At 33.8% G+C, this 17,720-nt stretch overlaps 1 protein-coding gene across 6 annotated transcripts in view; it reads left to right on the top strand.

The window, feature by feature from the left end:
• DOCK9 (dedicator of cytokinesis 9) overlaps positions 1-17,720 on the top strand; it is a 123,563-nt gene that overhangs the window by 43,740 nt on the left and 62,103 nt on the right. For all 6 annotated transcript variants that reach the window (XM_087726168.1, XM_087726171.1, XM_087726172.1 and 3 more), the window contains exons 3-13: positions 3,668-3,757; positions 6,057-6,139; positions 6,882-6,951; positions 8,525-8,620; positions 8,816-8,950; positions 10,879-11,053; positions 11,761-11,825; positions 16,494-16,568; positions 16,654-16,794; positions 17,254-17,457; positions 17,541-17,663. In XM_087726168.1, coding sequence (XP_087582294.1) covers positions 3,668-3,757; positions 6,057-6,139; positions 6,882-6,951; positions 8,525-8,620; positions 8,816-8,950; positions 10,879-11,053; positions 11,761-11,825; positions 16,494-16,568; positions 16,654-16,794; positions 17,254-17,457; positions 17,541-17,663 — 1,257 coding nt within the window. The remainder of the gene's footprint in view (positions 1-3,667; positions 3,758-6,056; positions 6,140-6,881; positions 6,952-8,524; positions 8,621-8,815; positions 8,951-10,878; positions 11,054-11,760; positions 11,826-16,493; positions 16,569-16,653; positions 16,795-17,253; positions 17,458-17,540; positions 17,664-17,720) is intronic.

The raw sequence follows: 17,720 nt of genomic DNA on the forward strand, positions 1-17,720 counted from the left end.
AAAGAATGTAATTGGAAACACTTAAAAAAACAGATTTATTGTAGAATTAAACTTTTTATTTTTACATATGACTGGTTTTGCCCAAATAATTCATATTTTAAAGAAGGTTGTTCCTCTTTTAAAGGCATTGAACTATTTACTTGTGTGTTTGGAGAAAACTATATTTAGTAGATCCAATAAAAATATGTTGAACATTTATGGAAGGAACCACATCAAATGCAGGAAACAGGTGTGACTATAAACAATAGGAAGTACATATGTACTTTAAAAGTTAAACATTTTGGAATTTATTACCAGAACATTGACCTCTAATACAGATTTAACATTGTCTTAAGATACTTCTAGATTTCGCTGTTATTATGAAGTGTCTCTACCTACTACATGCAGTGTTTCAGAGATGGGGAATAGGGGTAAAGAATGGATCTTGTAATGTTCCATTTATAATTGTCTGTTTTCTAATCTTCTATTTTTGCATCAAATTTGTTAAGTGAAAAAAAAGGTGCTAGGACAAAAGCTGTCATATGAAAACAGCCTTAGATTTCTTCAGAGAGAAAAAATATGATACCAAAATTATAATTAATTTAATTTATATGCTGCCCAACTCCCAAATTACTCTGGGCAGCTGTAGCTAAGACAATTTCGATATATTTTAATTCTGCATACTTTTACTGTAGTAATAATATTTGTACTGAAAAGTACATTGGGATTGGCAACTCCATGGCTAAGCAAAGTGGTCATTAAGTGAGACAACACATGACTGTCCTGTTTAGCAGCAGCAGGTCCAACAATCCTGGTTACAGTTGTTAAGCAAATTTCCTACAGTCATTAAGTGAGACATCATGTAAGCATTACGTGCAACCTTCTGTCTATTTCCCCATTGGCTTTGGTTGTTAGAAGGCCCTCATGAAAAGAACATGTATGTAAGTACAAGCACTGATCATAAGTTACTTTTTACAACACTTTTGGAGTTTCAAACATTGACTAAACTCATGATTATTAAACATGGAGTACATGTATATGTGTATATATAAAATATACTTCTCAGAACAAATAATATTACTATAAAATGTTTGTTAAGCAAAATGATACACCATAAGGCAATAATTTTTGAATCGAAGTACCCCAAATGGGTTAACATAAAGAATGTATCCAACATCTAGGGCCCATTACCACCATGAGATTGTAATTTGGTGAAGTTGTGGATGCTCCAGCATTGCTGTGCCACTATGATCACCCGCAGTCACATAATTGTTATTTCCAACACTCCCTGCAGCTTCCCACAAAGAAAATCAATGGGGATGCCAGCAGGAAATCGGAAGACTCCCACGCCCATTGCTTTTTTTTGCCCGCCTGTGGTCATTCTCTTTATTTAGTTAAGGAAATATATCTCTGAAATTTTGACCAAACAGCTTCAGGTTGTCCAATAAAGCTTTAGAAATCAACACTGAGATATTCATAATGGCAATATCTTTGCATTTATTATTTGCATTTATTATTATATTATAATAATAATATAGTTTAAAGTTTATAACTGATGTATGACAAATGATGTTATAGGAATTCAACTAGGAGATTTGATTGGGAGATATATAGTAAATTAACTGCTGCAAAAATATGCAATGATATCTGTTGAATAAATTGATGAACAAAATATATGCTTACATGCTTTATGTTGAAAATATTGGAATGAGTTTAAAACTCAGAAAATATGCACATATATAAGTACGTTTGAGAAAACATCAAACTGCCCTATCACCATGTGCAAAATATTTTTAAAAATTACATAGAAAACTTAAGAAATAAAATGTTCTGATTTTTTAAAAATATGCACAAAGAATACGGAAACAAAACCTGGTCACCAAAACAAATACATTTGTTGTTGTTAGTTGCAAAGTCATGTCCGACCCATTGTGACCCCATGGACAATGTTCCTCCAGACCTTCCTATCCTCTACCCTCCTCTGGAGTCCATTTAAGCCCACACCTACAGCCTCAGTGACTTCATCCAGTCACCTCATTATCTGTCATCCCCTTCTTCTTTTGCCCACAATGTTTCCCAGCATTAGGCTCTTCTCCAGTGAGTCCTTTCTTCTCATTAGGTGGCCAAAGTATTTGAGTTTCATCTCCAGGATCTGGCCTTCTAAAGAGCAGTCAGGGTTGATCTCCTCTACGACTGACCGGTTTGATCGCCTTGCAGTCCAAGGGACTCACAGGAATCTTCTCCAGCACCATAGTTCAAAGGCTTCAATTTTTTGGCACTCAGCCTTTCTTATGGGCCAACTTTCACAGCCATACATTGCAACTGGAAATATATACAGTAGACCAGAACTGAAACAGGGATGTCAGGAAAGCAAAAACTGAAAATGCACTAAAGATGCTGAAAGGTATTAAAAGAAAAAAAAAAAGACAGATAGATACTCTGTCTATCTACTGCTGCAAAATGCTACAAAGCAAAATTTATTTTTATATTAGTTCCATTTTCTCCAATATAAAATTTAGTTCTATGAGGAAATTATGACAACAATGAGAAAAATAGGAATAAAGATAAAACTTTTAAAAAATCTACTCAGAGATTTTGAGTTTAAATGTCCAGGGCAGATGAATTGCTTCCTAGGCCTTAGTTGATATCTCGATAAACCTTTGTGCATCATATTTAGGAAATCCTGGAGAACTAAGTGCAAATATTCCAATCTTTAAAAACAATAAGGAGGGAATCTGAGGAATTAAGAGTCACGTCTGCCTGACATCAATACCTGGAAAGATTCTAGAGCAGATTATAAAGCAAGTGAGCAGATTTCAAAAACAGTGTGGTAATTGCCAGCATGAGCAATTGTTTCCAAATTAACTTTATCTTGGACTTTGATCAGATTGCTTTGTTACTTAGAATATGGAAATGAGGTGGACATAATAGACCTTGATCTCAACAAAGCATTTGACAATAGCAGTTGTGACATGCTGATTATAAGATAAGTCAATACATGCATAGCTAAAGGATATTAATTAATAAAGAATGTTGTTGAAGAATTCTGAGGATTTTCGTGGACGTTATCACACTGCAGCAAAATTTCAATATTTTTATTGAATGAAGGAGTGAAGGAAGTATACTCTACCTGAGAATACTTTTAGGACAATAGGTGTGGATGATGCATCTCTAGTGCAATCAAAGGACTATTATATAGTGTTATTGTGACTTATATGCATTTTAGACAGCAGACTATATATCTGCCCTGTATTTACTGGTTGCATTAAACACTACCCCAAAATATTTGAAGATTTTAGCAAACCCTGGTCTAGAAGTATATTTTCCCAACTAGATACTAGAAATCTGAGCATGATTGAATACCATTTGTCCAGCTCTAGAACGTGCTTGCCTTTCAACTAATATTTTTTTTAATTTTTTAAAATTCCATCTTTATTATTTTTATAAACAACTCAAGGCAGGAAACATACCAAACATTCCTTCCTCCTCCCATTTTCCCCATAATAGCAATTCTTTGATGTGGTTGGGCTGAAAGATAATGATGGGTCCAGAGTCACTTAGTAGTTTTTATTATGGGATGCTAATTGGCAGGAATATGCTGGTTACCTTTTTTATACGTTAGAACTATAAGGGCTAAACCCTATTCCTGCAAATAAAGTTCTTATTGATTGTATTTTTTTCGTTAAAGACTGCAGTATTGAAACGACAACACCAGTATATATGTTCTACAATTCCAGAGAATGCAGAGAAAGAAGCTTACAGCTTATTTGTAACAGAGGTAATCTTTTTTTAAAATCTTTCTAACATACGCCACTTCTGGGCTTCAAAAATCTGAATAGTCATTAGATAGCATCAGGTTTTTTATATCTCTTAGACATCTGGAGCTCATCTGCAGCCCAGAGGTGGTATGCCTAGTTACTTAAGTCTATATTACAATTTGCTTTGTTATTGTAACCAGTCAGAACAACAATAAAGTGTTCCGATTCATCTCCACCCTTTACTCAGCGCTCCAGCTGGCTAGAGTAGCAGTCTCAAAGTACTATTCAGTAAGACTTTAGAAGCTGTTTGGAGTTTTGTAAAAAAATTTTATCAAACTAGCTGCTTGGAGTATGCTGGATATTTAAGAAATAGGCTGTTTTATCATTCTGAACAGTATGCTTTACTTTGTTAGTATTTCTGGAACAAAGAAAGAGGAAAAGAAAATAATGTTTTGTTTGTTTAATAAATATAGAACAAAATAGTTACATCTTGAACCTGAGCATATTACTTTACCTCTTTGTTTTTTAGCGAGAGAGATTTTGGACAATAGAAGTGGAGATTTTCCTCTTCTAAATTCCTCATGGAGGATACATTTTGAAACCTCGCATGCTATATCTGTATCAATCCAAATCCAGTCGTCTCTCCATTCTAAATTCAGTCCAATTAAATTGCTAGATGATTGAGCAAGTCAGTTTCTGCACTCATTTATTGCTGTCAATTGTTCACAATTACATCTCTTTAAATCACTCTGGCAGACGACTTCTTCATTCATACAGTAATACAGACCTATAGGCAGATTGTGGTACCATTCTCCTTTCTCCAAGATACTCTGTTTCTTAGAAAATATCTCCATTATGTTATAGAAAATTGAATGCCAGAATAAACTCTACAGGTATGGTTTAGTTAAAGAGTATGTTGCTTCTGACTTTAATAGGAATGAATAATTTTTTGTCATTCATCATAATTTAATAGTATTAGTAGTAGTACTTTATTGCAGCTGATGATCAGCTCCAAAGAACAAAGAAAAGGAAGACAAATGGTAAGATAGCAAACAAAAACCACAGTAAAACATGTACAGTATTGGAGAAGTTAAAGTTTAGGATATTTTTCAAATAGTAAAATAAAACGTAGCCAAGTTAAGAGAAATAAAATCACAGTAAACAGATAATAACCGTAAATAAAATGGAACTGGAGGGCTTGGCAACCTGGATAAATAGGCTACTGTTAGCTCCAAAGGGGACATCTTTGTAAGAAGAGCAATGTAAAAATAGAGTAATATGGGTTAGTGTTTCAGAACTCCTTCAATACAGGGGTAAAGTGTTATTCAAATGGGATTAATTTCCCCTGAAGAATAGCTGGGGGGGGGGAGGCATTAAATCTTGCCAGAATTAGGGCTGCTCTGAAATTTGGGAGTTGTTATTTGGCTTAGAAATCAACCTGGATTGAAAAAAAAGGTGAATAACTATCCAGGAACATACCTTCAAGTATGGCAGCCAAGTCTGATTGGCATGCTTTGTAAAGGATGTCTCTGCATCTTCATATACCACCATCAGGATTATATTGAGAAATCTAGCAATTCCTACCCTAAGATGAATCATAGTAATGGCATAAAATCACAGAAATTAAGCCACAATTTGGGGGTGGGGGGCAACCTTAACTAAAAAGAGAAAAAAAAGGCATAAAGTTTCAATTTTGGTCACTCCAAACAAATGGTGAAGTGGGCACAATACCCCCCCCCCCATGGATATTATGAAAAAGGCATTGGAAGCCACTGAGAGATCAAGAAAAACAAGAATGGTCTACCCCCATCCTTCTCGCCTTCCCGAGGTCATCCAAGAGCATAGTCAATGCTATCTCTGTTCCCTTATTTTGGCCTGAATCTTGATTGAAGGGAGTCCATTAACCTGTTTCATCAGAGTCCTTTAAAGCTGAAGTGTGATCACGTCCTTTCCAGAATCTTCCCTAAAAAGGAAAGGTTGGAAACTGGATGTTGTCCAAACCAAGCAATGTCTCTTGAGAAGGGAATGCTCCACCACTTTGTTCAGAAGCAGAGGGATTCCCCCTCTCTCAAGGAAGAGTTTACCACCCACCCAATCTCACATCCTATCCTGGGTAGCTCTGACCAGCCAGGAGGGGCAGGTATCTAAGTAGTTGAATTAAGATCGACAAAAATCCTGTCCACTTCCTGTAATGCATTTTTTTCTCTCTAATTAGCATAGATATAGCAGTGTGATCAGATCAAATACTCAAATTACTAAGATAAATGTATTGTTGCATAAAGAAGTGACCTAAAGTTTAATTTTTGTCCTGATTTAAAGTGTATTAAGACATACATCTCTGACTGGCATGTTGTCAATTTCAAACATGAAGATTACTCAGGAGACTTTCGGCAACTTCCAAAGTAAGTAATTTTTGTCTTAAGCTTTATATTAATGCTTACTAATAATTGTTAACTTTTAATATTTAATGTGGTAGATTCTTGGAAATTACTTTCATTTCAGTTCTAACATGCCAGATTTGGAAACATGTTTTTTCCTGACTTCCAGGTTTAATTTCTTAGGATGATTCAGTCCTGCAATATGGGTTTCATAAAAACAACATGGAAAGAGCATTTGCAGTTTGTTTTCATGGTTTCAGGAGAAGCAAGAGCCATGATGCTTAGTCATAACTCATAATTAATTTTTAATTAATTTAATTGAAATGTGAAATATGAATACTATATCAGTACTGTATACAGATAGCTGCAGAAATGTATGAGGCTGTGTTAACCATTTTCCTATAAAAGCGGAATATCAGTTCAATGAAGAAATAATACGTTGCAAGTCCTCATTTTTAGCAGGTGAAAATTTAATATTGATAGATTATAACAAGTATGTCAACAATTAGTTTAACAGGCATTTAAATGATTTTCCCTACTTTTGTAAAACAAATTTCAAATTGTTTCCAAATCTTAGCTACATTTGCATTCAAGATACAAAAGTAAGAAAAAAAAAGCCAAATCAAAACTTATTACCTTCATGTAGACATTCTCTTTTAGAACTTCTTGTGTACTCTATATTTTAATCATACTTTCACACATTGGTAAATTGTTGCAGTATGGATTATTGTAATAATTGTTGTGTGTTATGGTATCTTTTTTTTAGCAAAGGGAATAGATTAGAAAAGCTTCCAGTTCATGTTTTTGAAGTTGATGAAGAAGCAGATAAGGATGAGGCAAGTCTATTTTTTGTATTATTTTACTTCAGTTCATTTTTAAATTGTTGTTATGATATAGGCCCCTTTGGGAGTAACAAAATGTAATATTTAATAAGAAGTAACTTTATCCTGAAATCTTTAAAATATATTGAATAATATATTACTTTGCCCCAGTGATCTGTATTAGGCATAAGAATTTTCAATTGTTTATAGATGGAAGTGCATGATTGTTCCTTACATATTTTGTTTATTATTTTAAAACCACCTTATAATTCTGTGTATTTCCAGATGGTATGCAGCATTAAAATATTTAGATTTAAAATACACACACCATAAATTATCTTATCTTTATGGTATGGTTAAGCTACTATAAATGTGTATCAGTTTGTTGCATATAAACCCAATAAATAAATAAAACAAGAATTTAAAAATTATTAAAATATTCAAAAGTATATTAATTCATAATCCTTAAAAAACAGGATGAATTTATATAGCAAAGAAAAAGATAAAAGTTATTACTATATTTTAAGAAAGATTCTTCTCTCTAATACCATCTAACACCATTGCTATTTATATATGGTTCCTTTCGCCTTTCTTTTTTCCCCTTAAGAATCTAGTTTCCTTAATCTTTTTAGATAAATAGCACATTGCCTTGCTTCTTCCAACTCTCTGGGAATTAATGGTTTATTAGTGTGGTCTTTTGCTTATGCTGATCTACAAGAACTTACATCTTTGTTTAGAGACCAGGTTATAGATTTATCTCTAGGAGAGTCTTTTAACCTCTTCTTTTACATACTTTTTATTGTCAAGCTAAAACTTTTATATTTGATTTATGTACTTCTAATTTCAATCTGAGATTCAGGCATCTGGGTAGCTAACAATAGTTAAAAGCACAATAACAACATATAACAAAAAAAGACAATAACACCCATTTAAGGTTAAAAAAAAGCTACAACAAGCAAATCAAACTATTGCATTCTACCACGTATTGTATCTGTACCTCTGTGCTTGGTGACAAAACCATACCTGAGGCCTTGTGAAAGGCCAACAGCATTGGGACAATTTAATCTTGAGGGGAGCTGTTATTCCAAAGGGCCATATAACAGATGGGATACCCTAATAGACTGGACAGGAACATTAATCCCAGCTAATCCAGTCCTTAATAGAGAGATTGCCTGGCTGTTCTGACCAAGGTATTTAGACTTTTACCTAAAAGATAAAACATTCTGAAATCATCTACAAAATTGCTAAATTGTGTGCTTAACTCAATTCTTTGCTGTGTTTCAACCTGACAACAGAAGTAGGTTATTTATTTCATTAATGAAATTTAGCAGCATTTTTAGAATTTACATTAGCTTTTATGATCTAATAATGCACAATGGAAGGGAAACCATAATGAATGAGTGTTACAATACTACATTTCTCTTCTATGGGCAACATTGATTTATGCTCAATAGTCTTATAGCATAGGGAACCTTTCTTCATATTTAAGTTACATCAAAGCACTTGCTTATTGCTTATTATTTATAGATTTAATTTTTTTACAAAACCGTTTTATTCATGAGTTTATGTGAAGTTTATTTTTTAATAGGATGCAGCATCTCTGGGATCTCAAAAGGGTGGCCTTACAAAACAAGGATGGTTATATAAAGGGAACATGAACAGTGCAATCAGTGTTACTATGCGGGTATGTATATTTTTTGTCTACTCATAAAATACTGTGATGCTGTATAATGTACAAGTGCACATTGACTGTGATCTCAGCAATACTTCTTAATGTATTACAAAAATTGCAGTGTTGTGGGTGCAATTAAAGAGATGTTTTTGATCCCTGGGTCACATTGCTTTTGTTTTTAATATAATTTCATTTTTCACAAATTAGTCATTCAAACGAAGATTTTTTCATCTCCTTCAACTTGGTGATGGATCCTATAATCTTAATTTCTACAAAGATGAAAAAATATCAAAAGAACCAAAAGGCTCAATTTTTTTGGATTCCTGTATGGGCGTTGTTCAAGTAAGTAGAGAACTATACTGCTTGGTATGATTTGTAACTCTTGCAGAAACCTATAGTATTTCTTCTAGTGCTTTGGAATTACACCTTTGTACTTATTTACTCATATAGAGTGTAAATTCATTAAAAGCAATGGAATATTTTTAAATCAATTTACTAGAATTGCACTATTGGTCCTTTGGATAATATAAATATTTTTTTTATTACAGCTGCTTTATGTTTTTAGTAAGCAAGTATTATAAAATACTGTGTTGTCATAAGAGCTTAATAATAATTAAACAGTTCCAGTTTAAATGTTGAATTAATAGATCTAGAATCATGTTTTGTTTTAAAGATATTCAGGAATTGATGCTACTACATTTGTTGCTATGAAATTTATCCTTTTGAGTATCTAGTGGGTTGCCAAGTTTGAAAAATACTGACACAGACTGAAAAAGTATCTTCTCACCAGAAAGGACAAAAAACAGGGCCATTTTTCATTTGCGTGCTAAGCATGGAGAATGTTGGGAACTTGTTCCTAATGTAACAAACCTGGAATTATGTACTCTTATTAATTGCCTTCATATTTTTTTCTCTCTGTTTAATAGTTTAATATGGAATTGTTTCTGGTTCATGTAACACTAAACTCTGGTTGAGCATTATATTTAGAAGCAAATAAGCTTGAATAAAGCTTCATTATCATGATCTCCATTTCCCTTTTGGGCACATTTAGGATAATAGTTCAGAAGGGCTTACTTTCACTTTTACAGAATCTTGAATTACAGGACTTTAGCCAGCAGAAAATTTAGAAACTCAACAGCAGGTTTTAGTGTTCATTTAGTATTCATTGAAAAGATTAAACGCCAGTCCTGCTCAAGTCTACCAAAATTGCAAGAAGAAAATAAGAATGTGATCCATCATTATTCAGGGTGTTCTGCTTATAGTGTTAAACCATAATTTAATATTCCATGTGAACACAATCAGTATGTGAATTTTTCCCCTTGGAAATATATTTTGCTAATTATAATTTTAAGCTAATAACCAAAATGCCAAAGTTTTTTTAAAAATCAGGGCAAAATATAAGTGAAAACCTTCAATATTTTATTTTACATTTTCTGGCAAACCAGATTCTTCTCATCCTTCATTACTGGTCCTTCTTCCATATTATTATATAAATTAATAATACTTCTCAGGCAGAATATTTTGGAAAACTAATGGGTTAATTAGAAAAACTAGAACTTAAGATGGAAAATATTTTAGTTTTTTTTTATCCCAACTCCTAAAATTGAATGCTTTTTTCATAGTCTTCATTCACAGTAACATAATCTCTTGTAATCAACATTTTCAAATTGAATCTATGGAACTCCCAAATTATTATTAATTGTCTGACCTGTTTTGACTTCTTTCGCTTTTTTGGCAATATAATAGGAGTTCTAACATTGCTGGACTGAGCTAAATAGACAAACTGTCATTTGGGAAGTATTTGGTTGTTAATACTTGAATAGGTTTTAGTATTTGTATCATTTAATTATATTTAATCTTAAAAATTATGTCTAAAAAACTATCAAATATTATAAAAAGCCACTGTCTCACTTTTTCCTTCTCATACCCCACAAAAGGAGCATAATCAATAAAAATATTAAGGTTAAAAAAAATCAACAAAACGCACGCGCGCGCACACACAAAAATTAGAATAGAAAAATAGAAAACAATAGATGTTTACACAAGAAATTAAACCCTGCCCACAATTAATCATATTGTTCAGCCTGTCCATTATTCGTTCGTTCGTTCATTCATTCATTCATTCATTCATTCAGACTGAACATGTTTCGTCAGTTCACTATTTTAGGCCTAAAATGGTAGTTTCTTTTTAGCAATGCAAAATTAGTGGGTGAGGGAGAAAAGAAAATATGTTGCAGCTGCTAGATTAACATTTTTTCATTATATTGCAGAACAATAAAGTCCGACGTTTTGCCTTTGAGCTCAAGATGCAGGACAAGAGTAGCTATCTTCTTGCCGCAGACAGTGAAGCAGAAATGGAAGAATGGATTGCAACTCTAAACAAAATTCTCCAATTAACTTTTGAAGCAGCAATGCAAGAAAAGAGATATGAGGACTCCCATGATGGTAAACACAGCTTATTTTCAAGTTAATTTCAAGCTGTTCACTAAAATAAACATTTTTCTCTATAATTAATAATTAATAATTGGTTAAGTAATTTTCAAACAGTGGCATGGTAGCCTAATGGTGAAAATGCTCACATTCCACTTGGTTGAGGGTTCAATCCTAGGTAACAGCAGATGTTTCTCTTCAAGGGCACAAAGAAAAAATATCTGCTGTGAACTCTGTGTAGGTGTCAGAAGGTAAATGCTCAGTTTCATCTAGTCGCCCTGATTCTACCCCAAATAGGGACTGCAGGGTCATAAAAAGAGAGTTTATATGATACTTGCCTCTGTTTTTGGTAGCCTATACAGATATGTATTATTAAAAACAAGACACATTTACTGTCAAAATAATATACTGTGTATAGATATAAATAATATACCCACAATGAATCTCATTTAGTTTTTACAAATCAGGCTACTGTGGTTCTTAAGAATCAGTTGGTGGATATTCTTACAAGTGCCAGAATTCCTCTGATAGTGACAAATTAGATGCAGTCCAACATCAAACAGTACCTAACAGAAAATAGAAAATTTCCTGTTTGAATTTTGTTCCTGAATAGTGTGAAAGATTAGCAATTTCCAGAACTTTGAAAAGCTTGTGAGATTCTTGGTTGTAACATTTTTCTATAGTGATCAAGGGACTTCAATAACTTTTTTTTTAATTTCCAGAAGATGAACAAAACAGGATAGACAGCTCATCTGGTTTAGATGCTTACCTTCCTGAAATTGCAAAGGTAGTCTTGTGCCTTTTTTGTTTTTTTTTAAAGTATGAAATTCAATGACAGTATGTAATAGAATCTGCAAAAATAGAACATCCCGGAATGTACAATTGCACTTCTGACCTGTATCAAACTATCATCCCAGCAGCAGTTTATTGATTTATAGAATTAAATACTTTAAATTAAAAATGGTTTTAAGGTATCCAGGGCATAGTATTCTTGATGCAATAGTGTTTTTTTTAATACCGTATTTTTCAGAGTATAAGACGCACCGGAGTATAAGACGCACCAAGGTTTTGAAGAGGCAAATTTTTAAAAAAGTAGGTAGGTAGATAGAGGGATAGAGAGGGAGAGAAAGAGAGAGAAATGCAGTAGGTAGGTAGGGAGAGAGAGAGAGTAGTTAGGTAGGTAGGTAGCTAGGTAGGTAGATAAAGGGATAGAGAGAGAGAAATAGAAAGAGAGAGAGAGAGAGTAATACAGTAGTTAGGTAGGGAAAGAGAGAGAATAGATAGGTAGGTAGGGAGAGGGAGGGAAAGAGAGGGGGGAGAAATACAGTAGGTAGGTAAGGAGAGAGAGAGAGAGAGTAGGTAGGTAGGTAGATGTTTCCAGGCATATTTATCCACGTGCTGGAGAAGGAAATCGCTGATAATCTGCAGCACCTAAGACTTTGTTTCTGTTGGCACAGCACTTGATCAATGGAATTCTCATCAATCAGTTAAAGAGCTTTCTTTAAAGAGGGGGAAAAAAGTATTTGCACTCTGCAAACCTCCCAAAAATGGCCCGTTTTTCATGAACCCCCCCTTTTTAAAGGCATGAATAGCCTTGGGGGGCTTGCATAATGCTATTGGGAGGTGGGGGGCAGAAACGAGCAAAAAAATGACCTGTTTTTCATCAAAACAATTGCATATATAGCCTTATGGAGACTTAAGAGAGTGCTGCTGGGGGCTGAGGGGGCAAAAAATGCCCCCTTTTGTGCTCATTTCTGCCCTTCCCAGCCCGCAGGAGCTCTCTGAAAGCTCCATAAAGGTATGCACAGCCATTTTGGTGAAGGGGCGGGGCTTTGGGAGGCAAAAAATGCTGTATTCGGTGTATAAGACGCATCCAGATTTTCAGCCTCTTTTTTGAGAAAAAAAGGTCTGTCTTATACTCCAAAAAATACGGTATTCAAACTACTCTCTGAACACATCAGATTGTTTCTGGTTTGAAGGATGGAAGATGTCACTAAACAGTCACTTAAGACAGCAGGATCCAAAGGTGTTTGTCATGATCAAGGTCAGGAATAGAACATTCCATAGTTCTTTGGAATGCTTTGTTTCTAAATCAAGTGAATTTTGCAAATTGCTAGCTTATGCACCTTACTAAGGAAAGAATGTTGATACTTACCAGGAAGGTTTGTTTTTCAAGTATAGTTGTTAAATAAAACTTAGGCTGCTAGAAATAATGCTTTTTGAGTTCGGTTTCGTTTTTTCATAATTTCAAGCTAGATTTTCTTGGTAGGCAGATATAGAGAAAAAGTTAATACTGATCATTGTAAAGCGATCAGAGATTTCTTTAAGTAGATCTAATCCTTGATAGAGTAAAAATTAATGGTAGTAAATATTTCTGTCAGAATAGTTTCATTGGCTTTTAAGTTTGTGTATTACATTTTCAAAAATTACACTCAAGAAAATAAATAGTCTGATTTAGCCATAAGATTGATATACTAAAGCAGTATGTTGAGAATCAGACTTGAAGAAATGATATCTTTAACAGACAGATCCATAGTTAAAATGCCTTAGCTTCTCCTTCTTAATTTAGTTCAGTATTTCTCAACCTTGTCAACTTTACGACGTGTGGACTTCAACTCCCAGAATTACATTAAGCAGGATTCTGGGTAGTATTCTGTGTGCCTTGAGCTCCTTTTTTTCTCAAAGCAAGCTGTTACTAAAAGGAGATACCAAAGGATCCCTTTGGAATGGAGATTGGGTCCATGTGGTGGAGGAATAATTGAAAGAATGGAACGTATTATTTTCAGGAATGAAATTCAGTGGGTTCTGACTGGTTCTGGAGAACTGGTAGGGTAAAATTTGAGTAGTTCGGAGAACCGGCAAATACCACCTTTGGCTGGCCCCAGGTGAGGTGGGAATGGAGATTTTGCAGTATCCTTCCCCCAGGAGTAGGGTGGGAATGGAGATTTTGCAGTATCCTTTCCCCAGGAGTGGGGAGGGAATTGGGATTTTGCAGTATCCTTCCCCCAGTAGTGGGGTGAGTTTAAAGATTTTGCAGTATCCTTTCCCCAGGAGTAGGGTGGGAATGGAGATTTTGCAGTATGCTTCTCTTGCCATGCCCACCAAGCCACGCCCACAGAACCAGTAGTAAATAATTTGAATTTCACCACTGATTATTTTGTATTGTGCCCACTATGAGACACTTGCCTGGAATTTCATCTCCATTCTTTACTCAATATTTTAGTTCTTATTTGTTTTATCTTAACTTGTTACTAACAGATTAATTCTTCTTGCCAGAAAGTTTGTTCCTATTTGGCTCTCTGTTTAAAAAACTTCTATTCTTTGCAATGTGCTGTGTGCTTTTGCCCCTTGAACATTCTGCTTAGATCAGGTAAACATCTGCACTACATCTCAAAATCCAATGTAAGAATTAGGACATATTTTTTGATAGAATATTATCATGTATTGGGACATTACACTTATATCAATAAAGGACAGCCTTAAAAAACATTTGAGACTGAATGCCAACATTTTTTCTGGGACTGGGAAAGAAAGTAAGCAATTTTCTACAAGGTGAAGTTTAAATTAATTGAAGTCACATCATACTTTTCATTCTAGAAATGTCTTTTATGGTCATTAAAAGCAAAATGGGATTTGTGTGTGATGTTGGGATGGTTGTGTATGGTATATAGCATTAGCCACTGATGCACATGAAGCTAAATACATACTTATGAGATGTATTCAAAACTATTTCTTTCTAAATTCAGTTAAAGTACAGTGTGAAAGAGGAAATGTTGCACTCTAGAAAGTGACTGGGATTTGACTGTCCCTTGAGGTTCAGAACACCTGCTTATTATATCTAATCTTGGTGCCTCAAATGTGGCTTCCTGTTTCCTTAAGATCCAGCAGCTATTTTGGCTTATGTTTTTCTTAGGTACTATTTTCCCTGTCTTCTGAACTGTGCACTTTTTGTTGCTATTTACAGTAAGATTAATTTTGTTTAATCTCTGGATGGTTTCAAAATATAAGTGCCCTTGTGAATTATGCTGTCTCTTGGCATCAGTCTGTTTTATATATTTCTGTAGAAACAAACACTACAGAATGGTTTGGCAATTGTATTTCTCTACGGAGATGCTGTCTTCCTTCATTTTTTAAAGTTGGCTACTCATGACAGGATCACCTGTTCTGTTCCATGATAAATCTTTGCAAGAGATACTTGCCATCCCATTCTTGGTATACTGAAGGCTTCTCTACCAATGTCATCTTCTTCTTTTTCCGAACCAAAATAATTATAGACAGGAAATAAAGTTGGTCAGAAAGGTTATATTTGACTACAAAAGCAAGTAAAATGTAGAATTTACAGAAATAGATTCTATTTTGGTAAAAGAGTGCAGAATGAAATATATTTCCATAGCATATTAAAGAATTACCATATTTTTATACTTCAGACTGGATCTGTTAGTGTATGCTTACTGTGTTGTTCCTTTCCTACTATGCATCATCAATCTTCTCTTTCTGTATTGTGTATATGTGTGTTTATAAACAAAAATACACACAGACATATACATATACACGTTTACATTATACGCACACACACATAAATACTCATACATATATAAAGACACACACACACATATACATATGTGTGTGTATGAAAAAATGCCTTCTCACACTTATGGAGGGTTTGTGTCTTCCTCAATTTTGGGTCCTCCACCAGAGGCCTGTGAGTTTAAGGGTTCTATACAGCATCTTAGCTGTTCCTAGCACTGCATTCTTTTGGATTGAAAGCTCTGAAGTTGCTCCTGGAATTCGTTGGAGCCAGTCTCCCAGCTCAGGAGTTAAAGCTCCAAGTGTTTCTACCACCATCGGGACTACTTGGCCTTTACTTTCCACATTGTCTACAAGTTCGTCCTTCAATTAAAGGAAAGGGATGAATAAAAGTGGAAATGTAAAGCCTGAGAAGGTTACAAATAAAAAAAGAAATAAGGAGAAAAGTGACTGCGCTGGTTTTATTTGCAATTCTTTATTTTTTCCTTTTTACACATCAATATATTAATGTGCTATTCATGAAACAAATGTTATAATTAATTGATTTGAATGATTAAATGATCCAAAGAACATAGAAATATGCCTAGAGATGAGAAATTGGAAGAAAGATTTAAAATTAAAATCAGATCGCCATACCTGTGAGAAATATTCTAGAGTCCAAATTGGCCTGTGTCGTCTCATACTGTTATCATAACTAGTCCTACAGAGGATTTAACATCTGTTCTTGAGAGATCCATTTAATCTAGGAGAAATTACCGTAAAGAAAGAAGGAAAAATATTTATTAATTTAAAAATGCTATTTTATTTTTTTATGTTTTTTATGTTTTAAAAAAATATATTTTTATTATTTTTACATTTAAAACAATGCAGTACCACGAAGTCGAAGTGACCATACATTCACATTATAAAATGCTATTTTATTTTGTAGACTTGCAGAGATTCTGAATTCAAATTCAGAAATGAAAGCAGGGTTAAGCTCTTTGCACTGGACCCAGATGCACAGGTAAGACTGATTGCAGGGAAAAATCCAAAGCCTTTATATAATGTTGATATTTAAAGGTTATTTTCAACATTTGTTTCTTTTAAAGAAACTAGACTTCTCTGGTATTGAGCCCGAAGTTAAGCCATTTGAAGAGAAGTTTGGGAAGAAAATCCTGGTAAAGTGCAATGACTTATCTTTCAATCTACAAAGCTGCGTGGCTGAAAATGAAGAGGGACCAACAACAAATGTAAGATATAATGGCGAATCTTTCATATGTAATGTATAAAGAATAATATCTAATATATATTTTGATGTTTAAGACTCAAAACATTCTGAGAAAATATAATTTCATCTGAAAACTTATCAGAGTTTTACAATCCAGTCAAAGAACAAATTAAATGACAAGGTTTTACCACAGCAAGGAATTGGAAGTTATATAGAACAGAGTATGTTTTGTTTAAGTAAGGTGCACATGTAAATTTTTAAGATGTATAATATTGTAGTATTAAACATTTGACTATATATAGTACTAGTATGATCTAGACAAGAATATATGGAACATAAGGTACTATTCTGTTTAATGGCATTCATCATGTAAACACAATATAAGAACTGAGTTTTCTACCAGCAGTTCTACACTATCTATTGTTACAAGTAAATTAGCATTTACCATTATTATGTTCATGTCTTCTTTTTTAATGTCCAGGTAGAGCCATTTTTCATCTCACTGTCACTATTCGATGTTAAGCATAATCGGAAGATTTCATCAGATTTCCATGTTGATTTGAATCATAGTACAGTGAGACATATGCTAGCTAATACATCACAGGAGTTGTTGAATGGGAGTAGTGATTGCTTACATCCAATTCAGGATATTATTTCAGATGTTATACTACAATATCCCAAACAAGTAAGGAAAAAATAATGTTTCATTACAAATCAGTGTCCCATATTTATATTTAAGAATTAATGAAGCAATTAATTTGTTTTTAGGGAATATTCTCAGTAACGTGTCCACACCCGGATATATTTCTAGTGGCTAGAATAGAAAAAGTCCTACAAGGGAGCATAACTCATTGTGCTGAGCCATATATGAAAAGTTCCGATTCTTCTAAGGTATTTGCTTTGATTGTTGGATACTTCTAATTTCTGAATTTGTCTATAACCTGTAAC

The sequence above is a fragment of the Thamnophis sirtalis genome, unplaced genomic scaffold (genome assembly GCF_051295495.1).
Source record: "Thamnophis sirtalis isolate CommonGarterSnake01/CBP01778 unplaced genomic scaffold, rThaSir2_p1.2 scaffold_12, whole genome shotgun sequence".
In the NCBI taxonomy this organism is placed as follows: Eukaryota; Metazoa; Chordata; class Lepidosauria; order Squamata; family Natricidae; genus Thamnophis; species Thamnophis sirtalis.